Genomic DNA, 16581 nt, shown 5'->3' with positions numbered 1-16581 from the left:
GGCACAGGGTGGGAGAAAGGCTGTTACAGTCATTGGGACCAGTCAGAGCTAGGCATAATCACATGAACTAAATAAATGTATTACGTAACTTTAAAACTATTTTGTGAATGTTAAACCAGACATATGCCTGCCTATTCCCAGGAAGAGACAGAATCATACTAATTCCTACTATGCAGGAACAGATGGAGCTGCTGGGAGGTGGCAAATATATTTTAATGCGGAAATAAGTAATACACTGAACCATTTCAAAAGGGCTAACAGTGAGTGTATGCCCTACCTCTTAGAAACCAGATTATTCTAGTTGCTCTAAACCCATTGCAGTTTTAATACCTTGCTTTAATTCCTCCCATGCCCATTACTAACCAAGGTTTCAGAGGGCTGCAAACATATTATTTTGAAATAACTTAAGATGTAAAACTAATTCAAACTAAAAATATCCTGGGAAGCATTCTTTAAAAATAAGTCTCTGGAACCAGATGGCAGAAGGTGGCAAGCGCACTAATTCAAATCAGCAGATGGCAGAAGGTGGCAAGCGCACTAATTCAAATCAGCAGATGGCAGGCTACTCCAAATCTGACAGCCAGCAGCAAGTGGAGTCAGACTCACTCCTACTGCAGCAGCAGGCGGACATGCTGCGAAGCTCTGCTTTAACTCAGAAGCGTGTGCTGCACCCAGTGCCATGTGTACTATTTATTCTACTCACGAGACAAGGAAACTTTGTTCAGTGTAGAGTCACAAAAGTTAAAATGGGGGAAAGCTTATTAGGGGATGGAAAAAGCCTATTTATTTTTCTGAGCAGAACAAAGTTTGAAGGGCAATTTTCACTCGGTACTTGCTCCTAATTGTTGTATGGATATTTGAAATAGACCACATTGTATAAACTATTTTAAAAGCGATTACAATATTTTAAAATGCCATTCTTCTGGGTTGATCCCACAAACATGTATGTACACGTAACTTTGCTCACAGGCATAAGTGACAGACTGGGCTCTTGTCTTTGTAGCTTTTTGTACAGCAGGTAGAACAATGGAGCTCCAATCCTGATAGGGGCTTCTGGGAGCTACTGTAATTAATAAGCTCATCAGGTAGATCTGCATGCAGTGTCTCCCACCGTAGTACAAGTGCCTAAACATGACAGCCCATGTGCATATGAGCACATCTGATGGCTCAGAATGGGAAGAGGATAATATTCTCTTGACACACTGAGGGGGAAATCTGGCCCCACTGAAGTCAAAAGGACTTCTGCCATGGATTTCCATGGGGACATAACTTCACTCCGAGTCTGGTCATGTCATACCAATATTAACAACTCAGGAAAGACCTCAGAAGACTACATGAATTGGTTAAGAGTTACAGTTTAAATTATCTAGCACACAAGATAAGTAAGCTAGAAATAGAAAAACATATCTGAAGAGGCAAGAGTTACTAGAACAATGGCTTTCCTGCCTCTTTGTCTTCTTATTTGGTTTAGGAGATGGACTGAATTGAAAACTTGCTCTGAACGGCCTATTTGGTATTTGAAGCTGCCTGTACTAGTACTTGTGTGTTTGCATTCGGGGGGGGGAGGTTAGCTGCCAATCAGTTGACAATTACTGAACTATAAATAAGATTTACTCTACTATATTTGGACAGCTATATTTAATTGCCTTTCGACATATCACTGTGACAACATTTATTATATTTTAGCATATTTTAAAGAGAAGGAGCAGGAGAACTGGATGGAAACATTGCAGAAATGAAACACACTTACCTTTCTCTATTTAAAAAACTGGGGGGTGTCAACTGTTCCATTACAAAGAGGAACTTTCTGAAGCTCATATTCCTTCCCATCAGTCACTTTGTGAAGTGTCTCAATACATGGCTAAACACCATACACTGAAACCTCTAAAAACTCAAAAATGTCAATCCTCAAACTGCACTGCAGAATTTCACTCTTCTTCTGACACTCTCTTGTAACCTAAAGGCACCTTAGCTAGTGAAAGAATGAGCCTTTTCTCCTGACAAGCCTTTAGAAGAGAACATTGATTCCTCTCATTCCTTGCAACTTTAGTGTGTGTATGTAACAACCCAAAATTTATCACAGAATGCTTTTTATTTATAGAACCACAACCTAGTGGAAGCATTTACCTGAAGATCTTTTATGTTAGCTTCTATTACTAGACTCTATTTGACACCATTTCTGTTACAGATTAGAATGTCAATGTAGCAATTAAGTGCTATTCTGGTAGCAGACACTCAAGAAGCGCCCAAAGGCCCCTGGAATTCCAGTTCCTTCTCATCTATAAATGTCCAAGAGGTAATTAGATGTCAGCTCAGCTCCCCGGAGATGTTAGGACAAGTGGTAAACTTCATTCCAACCGCTAAATTCTCCAACTGACAGAGATGATTATTCCAAATTACAAAAGGATTTTAAAAAATTGCTAACATACTCCTCAAAAAATTACACGTGCTTCCATCTTACCTGATGCAATCACTGTGCTGGCCCAGAGGGTGTTTTCTATGCTTAGGCTTTCATTCACTGGAGGGTCACTGTCTTCCTAAAACGGATACACAAACAGCATTCAAACAGCTTACTAGGTGCGTTCGTGACAGAGAGAGAGGCAAAGGAGGGAAAACTTCCTAAGCTTATGAAAATCCTAAAATCTTAACCTTGCCATCAGATCCTCCTGGTTGGGCTAGAAACACAGTCATTTCACACTGGGATGAAAGGGTAGGGGCAGGGGAAGTCTACTATTGTGCCTTTTCCTGCACAGGCAGCCCCTCTCCACGTTAGAAGAAGGGCGGCTTGTTTCGTATGACTATTTGAAAGTGATTTGAAATCTTCAACTGGACTATGATGATAGGCACATTCACGGACCATGACATTGGGTATGTTTTTCACCAACGCGATCCACTCACTAATACAAATAACTGACCTTTTTCGGTCTTTTATTGCAAGGTATCAGTGAAATTTCTCCTTTCGCAGTTTAAGCCTCTCAGAAATGCCTGGAAAGCTAAATAAATAATCTGAACCATGCCAGTAAATGACACAGAGCGATCAGTATGCTAGATTCAGTGTCCTTTTTTCAGGGATCAGGATATTAACTCTAGCATGCTTTATCTTTGCATTACAGTGTGTTGCGTGAATTAAGGCCTTTTTAGGGCTCACATAAAATTGCTTCTCTATTTGGATAGTCCAAGGGGATCTACAAACCTCCCAAGCTCTGTAGCTGCCCAAGCTGCTCCCTATTCCATGAAAATACTACCTCCTGTAAAGCCAATCAAGGGATCTCCTCAGCAGCTATGGGATGACGAGATCACAGTCTATCACTTTAAAATAAACAAATGTTGGCAAGCAATTCAGAAAATGACCTAAAAAGTCTCAGGTCTTGTACCAAGCTGCCTATGCTCCTTCAATCAGGAAGGGAAAAGGATCTTAAAAGTAAGGAACCCATATATAACATGCATTCATCAAAATCCCCTTTCTCCAGGGAGCAGGGGAAGAAGCCTTTGGGCCCAAACACTCATTGCATCTCTTCTGATTTCCCCCACCCCCCATAGTAATAGACAGTTTAATTTTTTTTTAATGTTACATTCTCAGGGACCTTGGGCCAGAACAGAGTATTGAAGGTGCACATCTATTAGGTCACACTAACTCCCACCGACTGTCTGTCCCTGAGAAGGGAGAACCAACCAACCCAGAATAGGAGTTGATGGCCATTGGCTTATTTACCTAAAGTCTTCTGTCCCCATACAGCTCCGAATGGCAGAGATTTTTTCACTCTTTGACCACTTGTGCGGTGGGCCAGCCTCCCCAGGTGAGCTTATTTTACAGCACCATGTTGAACCCAAATGGCCACAACTAATTCCATCTGGATAAGACCCTTAATGCTGAGTGGCCTGTTGTCTTTTGTTTCTAAGGCAAACTCTTCATGAACTATAAAGCTTTAGATTTTATTTAAAACATGGGTGCATATTATTTAGAAGAGGGAAGGATCCCTATTAACCTATTTGACTTTAGTATTTTTGTATAGGGCCGAGCAACATTTCAGCATTTCTCCTGAAGCAATTTGAAAGTCACTTCCAAGATCCAAAATGCTATTCAAAAGGTCTGTGTGGCAAACACTTATATACAAGGCTTAAAACATATCAGTAGACTTACTCTGGTGAAGGTCCCCACAAAATTATGTATGTCAATATTGGGCTCTTCTGCATACACATAGGATCGGATTTGAAGAAGGTCCTAAAGAATAGACATGTTATGGCAGCAGTTAAAACATGATTATCCCACAATATACAAAGCCTTTAAGCCTCCAATTATTTTATGAATAACATTTCTTTAAGCAAATCAAAAAAGACACTCAGTGTACTCATACGGAAAATCTCTCAGCTGATGAAGACAGAGTAGAATCATTACAATAGCTTCAGCAGAATGGTGTTGCCACAGTTAAGAGTTCCTCAAATGGAAATGTGCAGAGACTGCTTGGAGTTCTTTGACAGTTGGTGCATTATAAAGGACATTTCAGGCTGAATAATCAGGTTAACTTATGATATGTCTACCAGGTTGTGGAATAGCCGGCCAAGGGAAACAGTGAAAATCCTTCAGAGCTTTGGACATTTAGATTATGTCTACACAGCAGATAAGAGGGCTCTTCTCAGGGCGGGTAGACAGACATGCTCTTGCTTGGCTCAAGCTAGCATGCTAAAAATAACAGCCTGGATGCAGCAACGTGGGCAGCAGCTGGGGCTAGCTATCCAAATAAAGGGAGTTGGGCAAGTTTGTACTCAAGTGGCTAGCCCAAACCACCGGCCATGCCATCACAGCCACACTGCAATTATTAGGGTGCTAGCTGGAGTGGAACTAGCGTATGTTTGTCCACCAGTACTGGGAAGCACCCTCCCATCTGCTGTGTAGACATATCTTGAGTTCAAGACACTAACATGTATAATAGGAAACAGTTCCCACAGTGGCAGGGAGATAGATGTGCCAATACTGCAAGTCATTTTGACTACTAACTTATATAAGTATATGGAGTCTTAGATCTTTGCTGAATAATTTTCCTGATTCTAGGGTTTTGGGAACAAAAAAATATTTATTACAGCTGGCACATTGGCAAAACAGAGGCACACTCAGCTGACTTGTTTTGTTTCTTATAACACACACGCACAGACACAAACACACACAGTTCTGCAGCGAGAGAATTTGGGAAGACACATAGCATTCAATGGTTATATACTTAGTTCAGATGGCAAAGAGGAATAACCATGATCTAAACTCTCCTTTTATGAAGGTAAGCAATGGCTTAAGTGGCAGGAAAAGTGCCATTCTAAGGTCACATGATTTGTTCTCTTGTAGTACAGTAGAGTTCAATGAACAGAAAGGGGAGTATTTGAGAAAGCAGGAAGTGCACGGTCATCAAGGAAATGAACCTTTCTATAATAAATTACTGGTAGGTGACTTTCATATACACCATGCCCCATTTGATTGGCTCCTATTTCAAGGCAGTTCTTTGGATGCTAGCTCAGTAATTCTATTTAATTTTCCATAGGGATCCATCAATATAGTATCTAAACAATATTAACCTGTCTGTTGAAGTACCCAGTTGAATTCATGAAGTCTTCTGCTATTTTCTCGTCCCTGGCAAAAGGAAGTTCTAATTGTCATTCCTCTTCAGCTGCCAAACTTGCCTCAAAACTGCATAAGGCATGTTGAGAGCAATACTTCATGCTGCACAAGTGGTTACTGTACACCTTATGGGGTATATTTTAACCATAGATCAATGGATTACTAGGAGTACATTTCAAACAGAAGTTAGGTGAATGCCATTCGTACCCAAATCTATCTCTTCCAATACCACTTTATGGTCTCTTGAACATAACACAGTCTATATACCACTACTTGTGCTTTAATTTGTCAGTTTCCTCTATTTTTCAAAATCCCAGAGCCCTAACCAGCTGTGAAGTGAGAACTGGAATAATAAAAATTACATTCAATCCTTCCCCCTCCATCTCCCCCCCTCAAAAAAACAGAAAAAAACAACCAAACAAAAAATCAAGCAACCATGATCCTGTGGAAGAATGGATTTTCCCCTCCCCACCATCATAGTGCAAATATTGGCAGGAGGATCAAGTTTGCAAATAATTTTCTAAGTCTTCAATTCTGATTCCAAAATGGCAATTATTTTGCCTTCTGTGAAAGCCAGACAGAACACACATTTTTCCCCTTTTGGCAGATTACATACACTTTCAATTGTTCATGACACACTGAAAAACAGTTAATTCAAAAAAGTCTTTTACTAGGAAACTACTTACAGAAGCGGTGGGTAATCTCTGAGTGCAGGCAACTGGCAGTCGCAGCTTCCAGTCTGTTTCACCATCTAGCTGATCAGTCCGGAGGAAGCAAGATCCTGCGGATGTTCAACATTTGTTAATGGTCTTTTTAATTCTATCATAAGTACATATACAGTTCATGGAATTAGTTCCTGAGATAGGACACATTTTTTTCTATGAAAACACCAGCTGATTAAGAGTAACCTTTCTGAGGAATTTAGATGAAAAGTTTCTTGAGACCCCAGCTATTTAAGTAAGCCAAGACTAAGGAAACAAACAAACAAATCAAACTTTCAATTAAGTTATATGAAGGGAACAAATCAAAGTAAAAAAAAATAAATATAATTTTAGGAGGCTAAAACATATATAATAGCTAGTCAGAGACATTTGGATACAGTGCTGGATGACAGGTAAGGCGTATACAACCTTACGTATGTTAAGGCTGTTTTGAGTTACAAATGCTACGGGTCTGGCAACAATTTCAATGGACACAAAAAGAAATGAGTATGACTGTTTTAAAAGAATAGTGCTCCTGGCAACTGTTCATTTAATAAACCATATTACAGACGCACAATGGGGGTCCCTAAGGCATGGAAGCCATGTTATCGTGAAGAGTCAAGCACTCCTTTCCTTTTATACTACAGAATACAGTAAATCAATGTACTCGATCGGTAAGACATATTCAACCTATTTTCTAAGCCCTGTGATTAAACATTTACCCAAACTATCCTGCGTCTCAGCAGGACAAAGCTGAATGGCAATTCTACCCACATAGCTAATTCTCCATGTAATGAAAGCAAGTGTGTGATTTCACTAACTATGACTCAACCTAAAGGTCAACTGTCTATATCCTTTAATTTTCAAAAACTATCAGAATATAACAAACAAAAACAACACAAAATAGCCAGTCCATCAAGTGTTTGCGGTCGTCTGCTTCCCTAACTCTAAAACTGTATCATTTCTGTTACATTTTCAAATGATGATCTTTTCCAAATAACCAGTGAAAGGTTAATGGTTATTTTCACAATTAGTTCCAGATGTTTACCATTCTTTTCTGACGTCCTCAGGAAGATCATGTCAGCAGGGACCCGCTGGTTCTGTTACAAAAAGAAAGGCTGTTATTGTGCATAGGTGGATTCACATTTGTGTACCCCTACCCCCATAGCATAAAACAAAGGTTTTTTTTAAAAAGAATATTTAATTCTTTGTCCAGTTGGGGTTCAGGATTTATTTTATTTTGAATCCTAAAACAGGATCTCTTCCCTCCACATGTGCTAGTTCACTGCAGAAATCCAAAGACAAAGGTATTAGGAGCCAGCTCCCATCGATTTCACTGGGAGCTGGCTCAGGCTCTAGGTTTTCAAAGAACTCATCCATTCGCTCTGGAGCTTCTCAAACAATCCAGCATTAGAAGCTTAAAGCCTGTACTGGTTTCCTTCCAAGAAGCCCTATGTTAGTAAAAAGACACATGCATGTGCTTTCTTCTCTACAGGCTCTGTTTAGCCCTCATCTGTACAAGATGTTTGTTATATTACTGCTGATAGACATCTGCAGAAACAGAAAGTGGAAGTCCGTGAAAATCATCCTCTGAACAAAGGGGCAAGTTGATACTGAGTCATCTGAGGTCATATAAAGTACATAGTTTTCTAGGTTTTCAATTTCCAGTCAACTACAGATACTTACAATATTGTGCAAGGGACATCCATCAAGCTTCATACGGGGATAATGTATTTGCACATGCAATGTAGGTACCTGTTCAGGGCAAGTGGGTCCTGGTGTATCCAAACACTCGGTTACAAGCATTTGTGTGTGCACGTGCACATTTTGTTGATGCACTTGGATCAAGAATTTGGTCTACTACAGATGGAGGACCATGTGGGGTTTTTATCTTGTCATGCAGAGGTAAGTGGGAACCTCAGATCATAGGGTTTCAAAGAGAAATTTGTTCCAATTTCTAGAAACTTTATTGAGAATTATTTAATACAGTATAAAATTACGGAAAAGGGAATATTACTAGGAGAGATGATTAAAGATGATTAAAGATCATCACTAAAATCAAGAATTCGATTTTAGCCATTGTAAAAAAAAACAGTGACATGACAGATTTTAGTGAAATGTTCATATTGATTGTGTGAGAAAAGTATTTTACAAACTAATCCACCCACCCCCACATAGACACAATTAATACAAATCCACACAAACCTTTTCAACGATGATAAGGTCCCCTACTTGGATATTAGAACTCTTCACCTTCACAGTTCCTGCAGAAGTGAAACAAACTTCAGTAAATTACAACCTTTTCAGCAAAAGATACAGTATAAATACACAGCTGAGCAGAATCTTTAGCAAAAGGTCCATCAAAGCTATACTGGAAACTGTTTGGGAATACTTTAAATTTGTTATTTTGGAGGTGGCCAGTAACAATTCTATAACACACAGAGCTGGTCTATACTACTTCTACCTGATGCTTTTGTTAAAGTGGTAGAGGCCTATGCTTTGGTGCTGGAGATCTGAGGTTCAATCCCCAGTAATGACCCAGCAGGGTGAAGTCATTCCATTATTTTTTATAGTGCTTAGCATCCATGAATTTAAAAATGCTTTCAAAACTTGTTAGGCAGACTGTGGTGCAATGAGAATGTAACAGGGAGCAATGAATTTCTGGTGTTTCTTTTCAGCGAAGCAAGTGGAAAATTGAGGCTTACATCTTCAATATAATACCTGACCACAATAATTAAAACAGACACGTCAACCTTAACTCACGGTTAATTTCCTTTTTGTACTGCAACCTTATAGCAGGCCAAATTCTGCAGTCATTCCTTTGTGACAACGAGAGCTTTGTCTGAATAAACACTATAAGATATGCCCCCTCACAAGAACTTCTATTGCCTTGCAGTTGTCAAGCATTTTTACCTGTTGTTTTAAACCAGAGAATTAATTTAACAATTGGCTAGTAATTTTAAATCATTAGCCAGTTCTAGATTTGGCTTCTCATGGTGACTAGTGATTTATTATCAGTTAATTTGAACTCTGCTTTATGTGGCTGCCTGCTATACTCAACAAAAGCCTCTTTAAACTGTTGTGGTTTGGGTAGAAGGGGGGGGAGACTCCGTGGGAGTTCATACCAGGCAGAACTGCAGCATGGACAACACTCCTACTGTAATTTGCAATTCATTGGCTAACTGGCCAGCTACCAGCTCAGAAAGGGGGTGAAAAAAAAAAAGGGGGGGGTGTGGAAAAAAAAAAAAGGAAATTAGCACAAAGCACAAAGGTCACTGGGATTTTACTGCTGGCACTCCCTTCATTAGCATCCCTCTCAGGATATGCTTCAGTGTTTCTGCTCCAAATTAACAATGAAAGCCATTCTAAGCTGCAGGGCAGCCTGCTGCTTTGGTGACACACTGTGTCCCGAACAACATGCCTCATCACTGCTGCTAATAAACGCAGACTTCCTTACCTGCTTTAATTATTGCTACAAATTATAAGCAGTCAAGGTCCATTTACAAATATCTTGTAGGTCTTCACAGAACTTGAGCTTTGGCTCATGAGAATTTAATTAGCTAAGGTAAACAAAATGAATATTGGGCTACTGAATCGATAGCTAGTAGGGCAGGCAGCATACCCAGGGATTAAAGTCCATTACCTTCCATGGAGAGGCTTAAAGGGAATGCAGCACTTCAAAAACATCACTTCTAGCCCCCTTCTGTATGTCCTATACAACACGATACATTAGGACACTAAAATGGTCTGGCAGGTAACATCTCTTGCCTCCTCATATTGTCATTCATGGAATAATAGAACACACTGATGAATACTCTACTGTACGGGGAAGGAAACTCTAGGAACTTCTTCCTCGTAGCCACAGAGGTTCCCAAACCATGGTGCACAGAGCACTGAGTGGGGGGTATGTGAAGAACTGGGTGGTCAGAGTGTGCTGGCCCCTCATTTCCAGCTTCTAAATTTAACTGCAAGTCATTTAAAATACTTGACATACTCTCCTAGCATCACTTTTCCATGTGAGCCACAGGGATGTTAGGCAATCATGAGTAGGAGGGGAAATGGTCTGTGGCATTGCAAATGGAGAGGAAGTGTTAATGAGACAAGCTGAATTAAAACACGGTTCACACTAGGAAAAAGTTTGAAAACCCCTGGACATCACCACCTTGTAACTTCCATCACATTCATAAAAAGCTTTATGGACCCTCATACATCAGCGTCTGGGAAATGGCAATACAATCTACTACAAGTAAATACACCTTGGTCATTATTCATGGTCTCGTCCCATAAGCATCTCAATGTTGACACTTTTAAGGAAAAAGGGACAGATGACAGAAATATCTTTCTAACTAATCTGCACTCTCTAAAGGAGCCTGTTGCATGAAATACACCCTCTCCCTTTTAACTAGCAAAGCTAATTTTCTTTACCAACCAAATTCATGGCCCCTCATGGATGACATCTTATGGCAAACACCATATGTCACACTAAGAAGACAGGACCAGATGTTTCCTTTGACTCAGGACTCCCATAAAGCAATTTACTAAAATTAGTTTTATTTTAATCTTGGGAATTCTGTTTGTTTTTAAATCAGCTACTGAATACGGGAATTTGCTTATGCACATTTGAGATACCCAATAACACAAATGCTTCAATATCATTCTTAGTATTTTTCTACTATTGTAAAAAATAAGATACTTTTATATAAAATATGGATGCTTTTATAAATGCATGAAACAGTATTGTTCTTTGACAAGCAGCAATGTACATGGGTTTTTAAAACAATCCAGATTTAACAAGGATTAAATTAAAAATACTTTAAATGTTATGTTTTAAGGCCTCCATTTTCTGAAGTTCATTAGAATGCTTAACACAAAATTCAGATCACAAAATCCTGCTCCATTAAGTTACATGAGGGTTTGGTTTTTTTAAATGGTATTTGTTTCATTCTTAAAATGTGAGACAGGTGTTGTTCCATTTTCCTGAAACAAAGGAATGTGTATGTCCCTTCTTGTATACAAAAACAAATATCATTCCCTCAAGTTTCTTGGTATTAGCTTTTGATGTGCCCTGAAACATGCTATTTGTGTCCGACAAAAGACAGAAAACGTGCATGCTAGTGTGGAAATATTTCACTCCACCACGCAGCTATGGGCTTTTGAATTTCCACCAGATCTGCAGTGTGATAAACGCACCATTATACAGATTATTTAAAGTGTCAAACATACCAGCAAGAGGAAATGTCTCTTACTACCATATAAGGGCCTCTATGGAGATTTCACGTGGGATTTCCACAGCCTTTATCACAGCAGAGATCAAAACACTCTTCATTCGGAATTAAAAGTTGAAGCCAAATGTTCATGAAAACAAGTCAAATGCACCCTAGAATCAGAAATAGCTTTTTTCTTTTATCCATTCCATTAAGCTTTTGGCTTCTACAGCCTAACACTATATAAACTGTGGAGCATGGCAGAGAGGGGTTGGGAAAAGATTGTTTTTATATGGCTGGTAAATGCCAGTGATCTGTATCTTAAGGAGCACCCCCTCGGTAGGAGTTCCTTTCACATTTCTTACTATTTGTGTAGTTCCTCTATTATGCTCTGTTGCCCAGGGAAGGGAAGGGAAAAAAGTGAGAGGAAACCAGAACAATCCTGGAATTGTAAGCAAAGACCTAGCTCTCTATCAAGCAAAAACCCTGCCTGCAGATTTTATAACAAAAGTGGTCCTGTAGGTTTGTAATAAGGGATTGAAATGGGATTGTTGTCCATTACAACCCAAACAACTGTCCTGTAAAACATTACTGACGCTTAAACTTTCGAGAAGTTTGCTGATTTTTAACTAAAATATTGAAGGGATCAAAGAGGTAACAGCAGCAACCCATTAAAAAAAGGCAAAATAGGCTCAGTAATAATTGCTCTCTTATGCAGAATAAAGGATACAGCCCTCTAGAGTAAGGAAATTATTCATTTATTCTTAGCCCAGTACTGGAGTTTGGCTACTATATTCCAAATAAGAAGTGATCCAAAGAGGATTCTCCCTTTTTCGCTATCAAGAAAGCAGCTTATTGAATCTTAAAGAGGTTATCCAAAAGGACGCATTAGAAAAAAATCGGTGAACAGGAGCAGAACTGCAAATAATTGCAAACTGCCAAAGGTGTTGCAGTAGGACTTGCTGGTGAGCTCTTTGTGTTTGATTGGTGAAATAAGTTGTGTTTGGAAGTGCATGAAAAAGAGACTGTTCAAGTGAACAGAAAACCCAGATCTCTGCAGAGAAGGAACTGGCAGGAGTCAAAGCAGGAGAAAAATGCACAGAAGACGACAAGATGATGCTAATTCAGGGAAGCACCTAAGCCTCTTTTCAAATCCATCCCTATTCAGGAAAGCACATAAGCATGTGCTTAAGCCTCACTGTCGAAGGACATGTCTCCACTATCACTTATGTCGCTCAGTGGGTCTGAAGGGAAAAAAAAAAAAAAAAAAAAAACACCACACCCCTAAGCAACACAAGTTTCGCCTGCATAAGTGATATTGTGCACAGCGCTAAGACAGGGAGAAGAGATTCTGTCGCTGACATAGCTACCATTGCTCGTTGGTTCAATTACGTCGACAGGAGAGCTCTCTCCCATCAGCAAAGAGCAGCTACACGAGAGATCTTACAACGGTGCAGCGGCATCGGTACAGCTCTGCCGCTTAATGTCTCACGTGTTAATGTTCATGCTTAACTCCGACTAAGCTGTCTAGATTTGTGCCCACGGGGCAGTGGGGAGAAGAGAGAAAAACTACACGAGTTCTAGATTTTGTAGCAATTTAGAGACATTCAACAGCGGAGATAAGAATATTCATCAGGAAATTATAATGAGAAATTAGTTCTGCCACAGTTATTCCTCAAGTATAGCTGTGTTGAGTTTCACTCCTTATTCTCCCTCTCTCATGCTGATGGCCATCTATAGGGGTGAAATTGTCCTGAATTAAAAAACACACGTCAACCTTTTAAAAGCCTTTAAATCACTGGTACTGTCTCCTCGACTGCCCTTGTCAATGTGATACCCTCTTGTTATTTGTATGGTGATAGTACCTTGAAGTCCCAGTCATTGGCCACGCCCTATCGTGCTAGCTGCTGTAGAAACATATCCAAAAAACAATCCTGGCACCAAACAGCTTACAATCTAAGTATCTGGAGTTTTGGCAAATTAACCCAAATTAATTAATTAAAATTAATGGTAATAAGACTCTATTACTATGCTATTGGTGACTTTCATACACCTGGGGCCTGATCGTCTGAGGTCACTGGTGGCTGACAATTAAGCCCCTGAAAGTTGCTCGCTTCCATTCCTACTGTGTGAAATGTTTTAACTCTTTCCCAAAAATTGTTATGCAAATACTTATTTTAAAAGTTGAGATAATCACTACTAATGTGCCCACTGAACATTTGAGCCTTACAATAAATAGAACAGAATATAGAAAGAGAGCATCATGAAACTGACTGGGCTACTGTATTATTGTTACCTTACCAAATATATTTTAAAAAATTAATGAAATGGCTTGTACTATATGCTAGTGTCCAGCTGCCCATCCCACTCAGTTTCTTTCAAGAATTAGTGAAGTTAAGGAGGAAGGGAAGGAAAATCATTCATGGGAAACGTAATTGCAATATGAAAAGAACTAAGAAAAGGTCAGGCCCCTTATAGATCAATGAATAGAACACAGAAGGCAACTCTTTTATACCTTTAAATAGATGTAGTAAACCGCTCTTTGATGGGACTTTTGCTGGTTGCCAAGCATTTTAAATGTTGTAGTGAGAACATGTTATTAAGAGGGGATTTAATATTCAGCAACTGCAATGGCTTATTCCACAGCAGCCTCACAGTTCCTGGCCTGTGAAGTATACATAATCTTAAGCAATTACATGCAAAAGAAGGCTTGTTCTCAAAACTGCAAAATGTTCATAGCATGAATCACACATGCAGCTTGTTTTACATACATGCTCAGATCACTGCACCTTAAAATTGAGAGGCTACATATTTTATATCAAAGAGGACTGAACCCCAAAAAAGAAGCTACTTAATTTCAGCTCACTCCCATTAAAAAAAAATACTCCTGTCATCATTAGGCAGCACTGCTAGCTATGCCATGGTTAAAACTATTATTCTTCAGTTAAAGTGGGATTTACACTTCTTTGTTAGGCATAATATATATAAAGATCTGAATCAAAAAATCACACCACTAATACTTAGGGTACAGAATAAATTTTTGAGAAAGTCTGAAGTGAATCTATCCTATAGTTTAACTGTCTGGAAATGACCCTATTAACATTTTTGATCTAGTGTCTATTTTATTTTTGGCTTATAAATGACTTAACATTCTGAACTACTCAGAGTTCAAGGGAGGGGCAGCTAAACAAAATATATTAAAAACACACAAGAAGTTATTAGCAATATCCCTGCTTAATATTTCTGTTGCTGTCGTGAAAACCACAATCAAAAATATTAGTTGAATGTCAACTTGTAATATTTTGCACAACAAAGCACTGGCGTGTAACACACTAAGATGTGAGCTTTTTGGCAAAGAGGGTCACGTGGTGGCAGCAGGATTATGGAAGTGCGTGCCCAGGAGAGCCAGGTAGAAACTGGAATTTGGCACATACCCAGATGACATATCCTAAGATAGGCAAGAGCAGAGTTCTTCTACTCCTCCTACACACTTCAGAGAGGAGAGCATGACACCATACTTTTCTCTACACAATCTCCAAGGAGCTTGGTGCAAAGTATTTTCTACCCCACTCTGAGTTATGCTTTCAGGGCTCCATTTCTTTCATACGATCACAAACACGTACACAAAAATTAGAGTTCAGGCTGCTTAACTCTTCCGCAAAATAAGTAATGACATTATTACCATTAAAAAAATGTAAGCATAAAAAAAACAACCCAACTGGAAATAATGAAATAGCTTACATACATTTTATTACCCCTTCTCACACATCTGGTTTAAAGATAATATTAACATCTGAAAAGTCACCTCATGTGTTACAGTCACCTTAACGCTGACATATACTCTTATGAACTCCTTCAGCACTTAGGTCACTAATTATATACTCGACATAGTTATAAGAAGACTATAATTAGTGATGCATATGTTGAAAGAGTTCCTAAGTATGTATAGTAGAGTCACAGCTAAGGTAACATGTAAGGTGAATTTTCATGTCATAGTCAAGTGCATGTGTAAAGCGTTGGGGTAATAGTGGATGTGTATGCAAATTATCTTAACTAGTTACACTGTGTCCTTCTAACTGCCCCTGGACCATGCTGAACCAACCCCCTCCCACCCTCATCTGTTGCATCTATCTTTGACTAGCTGGTGTCTGGAAAGTTTTTTAAGCCAAGGCAAGGTTATTAGAACGTTTAAGTAAATAACTGCCACCAATAATCTGCAGTTTTCTTTCTTTCTTTAGTTATTAATGGTTATGCGCTTGTTGTGTATTTTGTATCTGGGTTATATTTACTTCAGCAACCTTATTAGATACTGATTTGTGAAAATCTTTCACTACACACAGCAGAGCACATTATTTCCTTCCACACAAGTGACAAGCAAGGAAGTGTACCTGGAAAGCAAAAGTATTATTGAAAGACTCATGCATGACTACTCATGTGAATAAAATACAATTTTGAACCCCCACAATAGCTACCAAAGGCCTAGTTTTGCCTTCATTCCATCTACAATCTACTTCCTGCACTTGGATCTCCCCCTCTCTCTCCTTGGCCACTGAGGGACTTCCCTTCCCCTTTAAAAGAACACTGCTCCCATGAGGCCATTCACTGATAATCAGGCAATTAAAGGATCTATAGTAGAGGAGGGACAAGGATACTTTGCTTTATTTTGCAAAAGCAAACTCCAAGGTGATTCAGTTCCAGGTTCCATTTTCTCCAACATGCCATGGTACCACAAAGACAAGGCCAGGGCACAGGTTTTACAATGGGCTGGGATTTAGGCCTATCAGTTTTCAAGAGCCTGATCTGCAAAAGTTCAACCTACATCCAACGTTTGCCTGGACTGGTGTGTCTGTGTGTAATTTAAATTTTAAATTGATGGAAAGAAACTACATCTTTCCATTCAGCCTGCACAGCACCAAACACAGCCTCACCCACCCTATAAATAGAATACTGAGATTCTGACCACTCTACATACAACGTGTCCCGGAGTTACTTGAAATAACTTGCCCATTCACATTTGCTCTCGATTTATTTCCTAGGGGAACGTTCAGTAACTGTCAGCTTCAATTGTAGT

The 16581-nt window shown here is 39.3% G+C and overlaps 1 protein-coding gene across 1 annotated transcript in view; it reads right to left on the bottom strand.

Annotated features, from left to right (window-relative positions):
- ATP9A (ATPase phospholipid transporting 9A (putative)) overlaps window positions 1-16581 on the bottom strand; it is a 90560-nt gene that overhangs the window by 51429 nt on the left and 22550 nt on the right. Inside the window, exons 5-9 of the mRNA XM_054045263.1 lie at window positions 8512-8570; window positions 7355-7406; window positions 6292-6386; window positions 4142-4222; window positions 2462-2537 (exon numbers count right to left, since the gene is read on the bottom strand). Of these exons, the coding sequence (XP_053901238.1) occupies window positions 2462-2537; window positions 4142-4222; window positions 6292-6386; window positions 7355-7406; window positions 8512-8570 (363 nt within the window). The remainder of the gene's footprint in view (window positions 1-2461; window positions 2538-4141; window positions 4223-6291; window positions 6387-7354; window positions 7407-8511; window positions 8571-16581) is intronic.

This window comes from Malaclemys terrapin, chromosome 12, assembly GCF_027887155.1.
Source record: "Malaclemys terrapin pileata isolate rMalTer1 chromosome 12, rMalTer1.hap1, whole genome shotgun sequence".
NCBI lineage: Eukaryota > Metazoa > Chordata > Testudines > Emydidae > Malaclemys > Malaclemys terrapin.
Note: the sequence above shows the minus strand (reverse complement) of the source record. Positions and strands in the feature narration are given on the sequence as shown.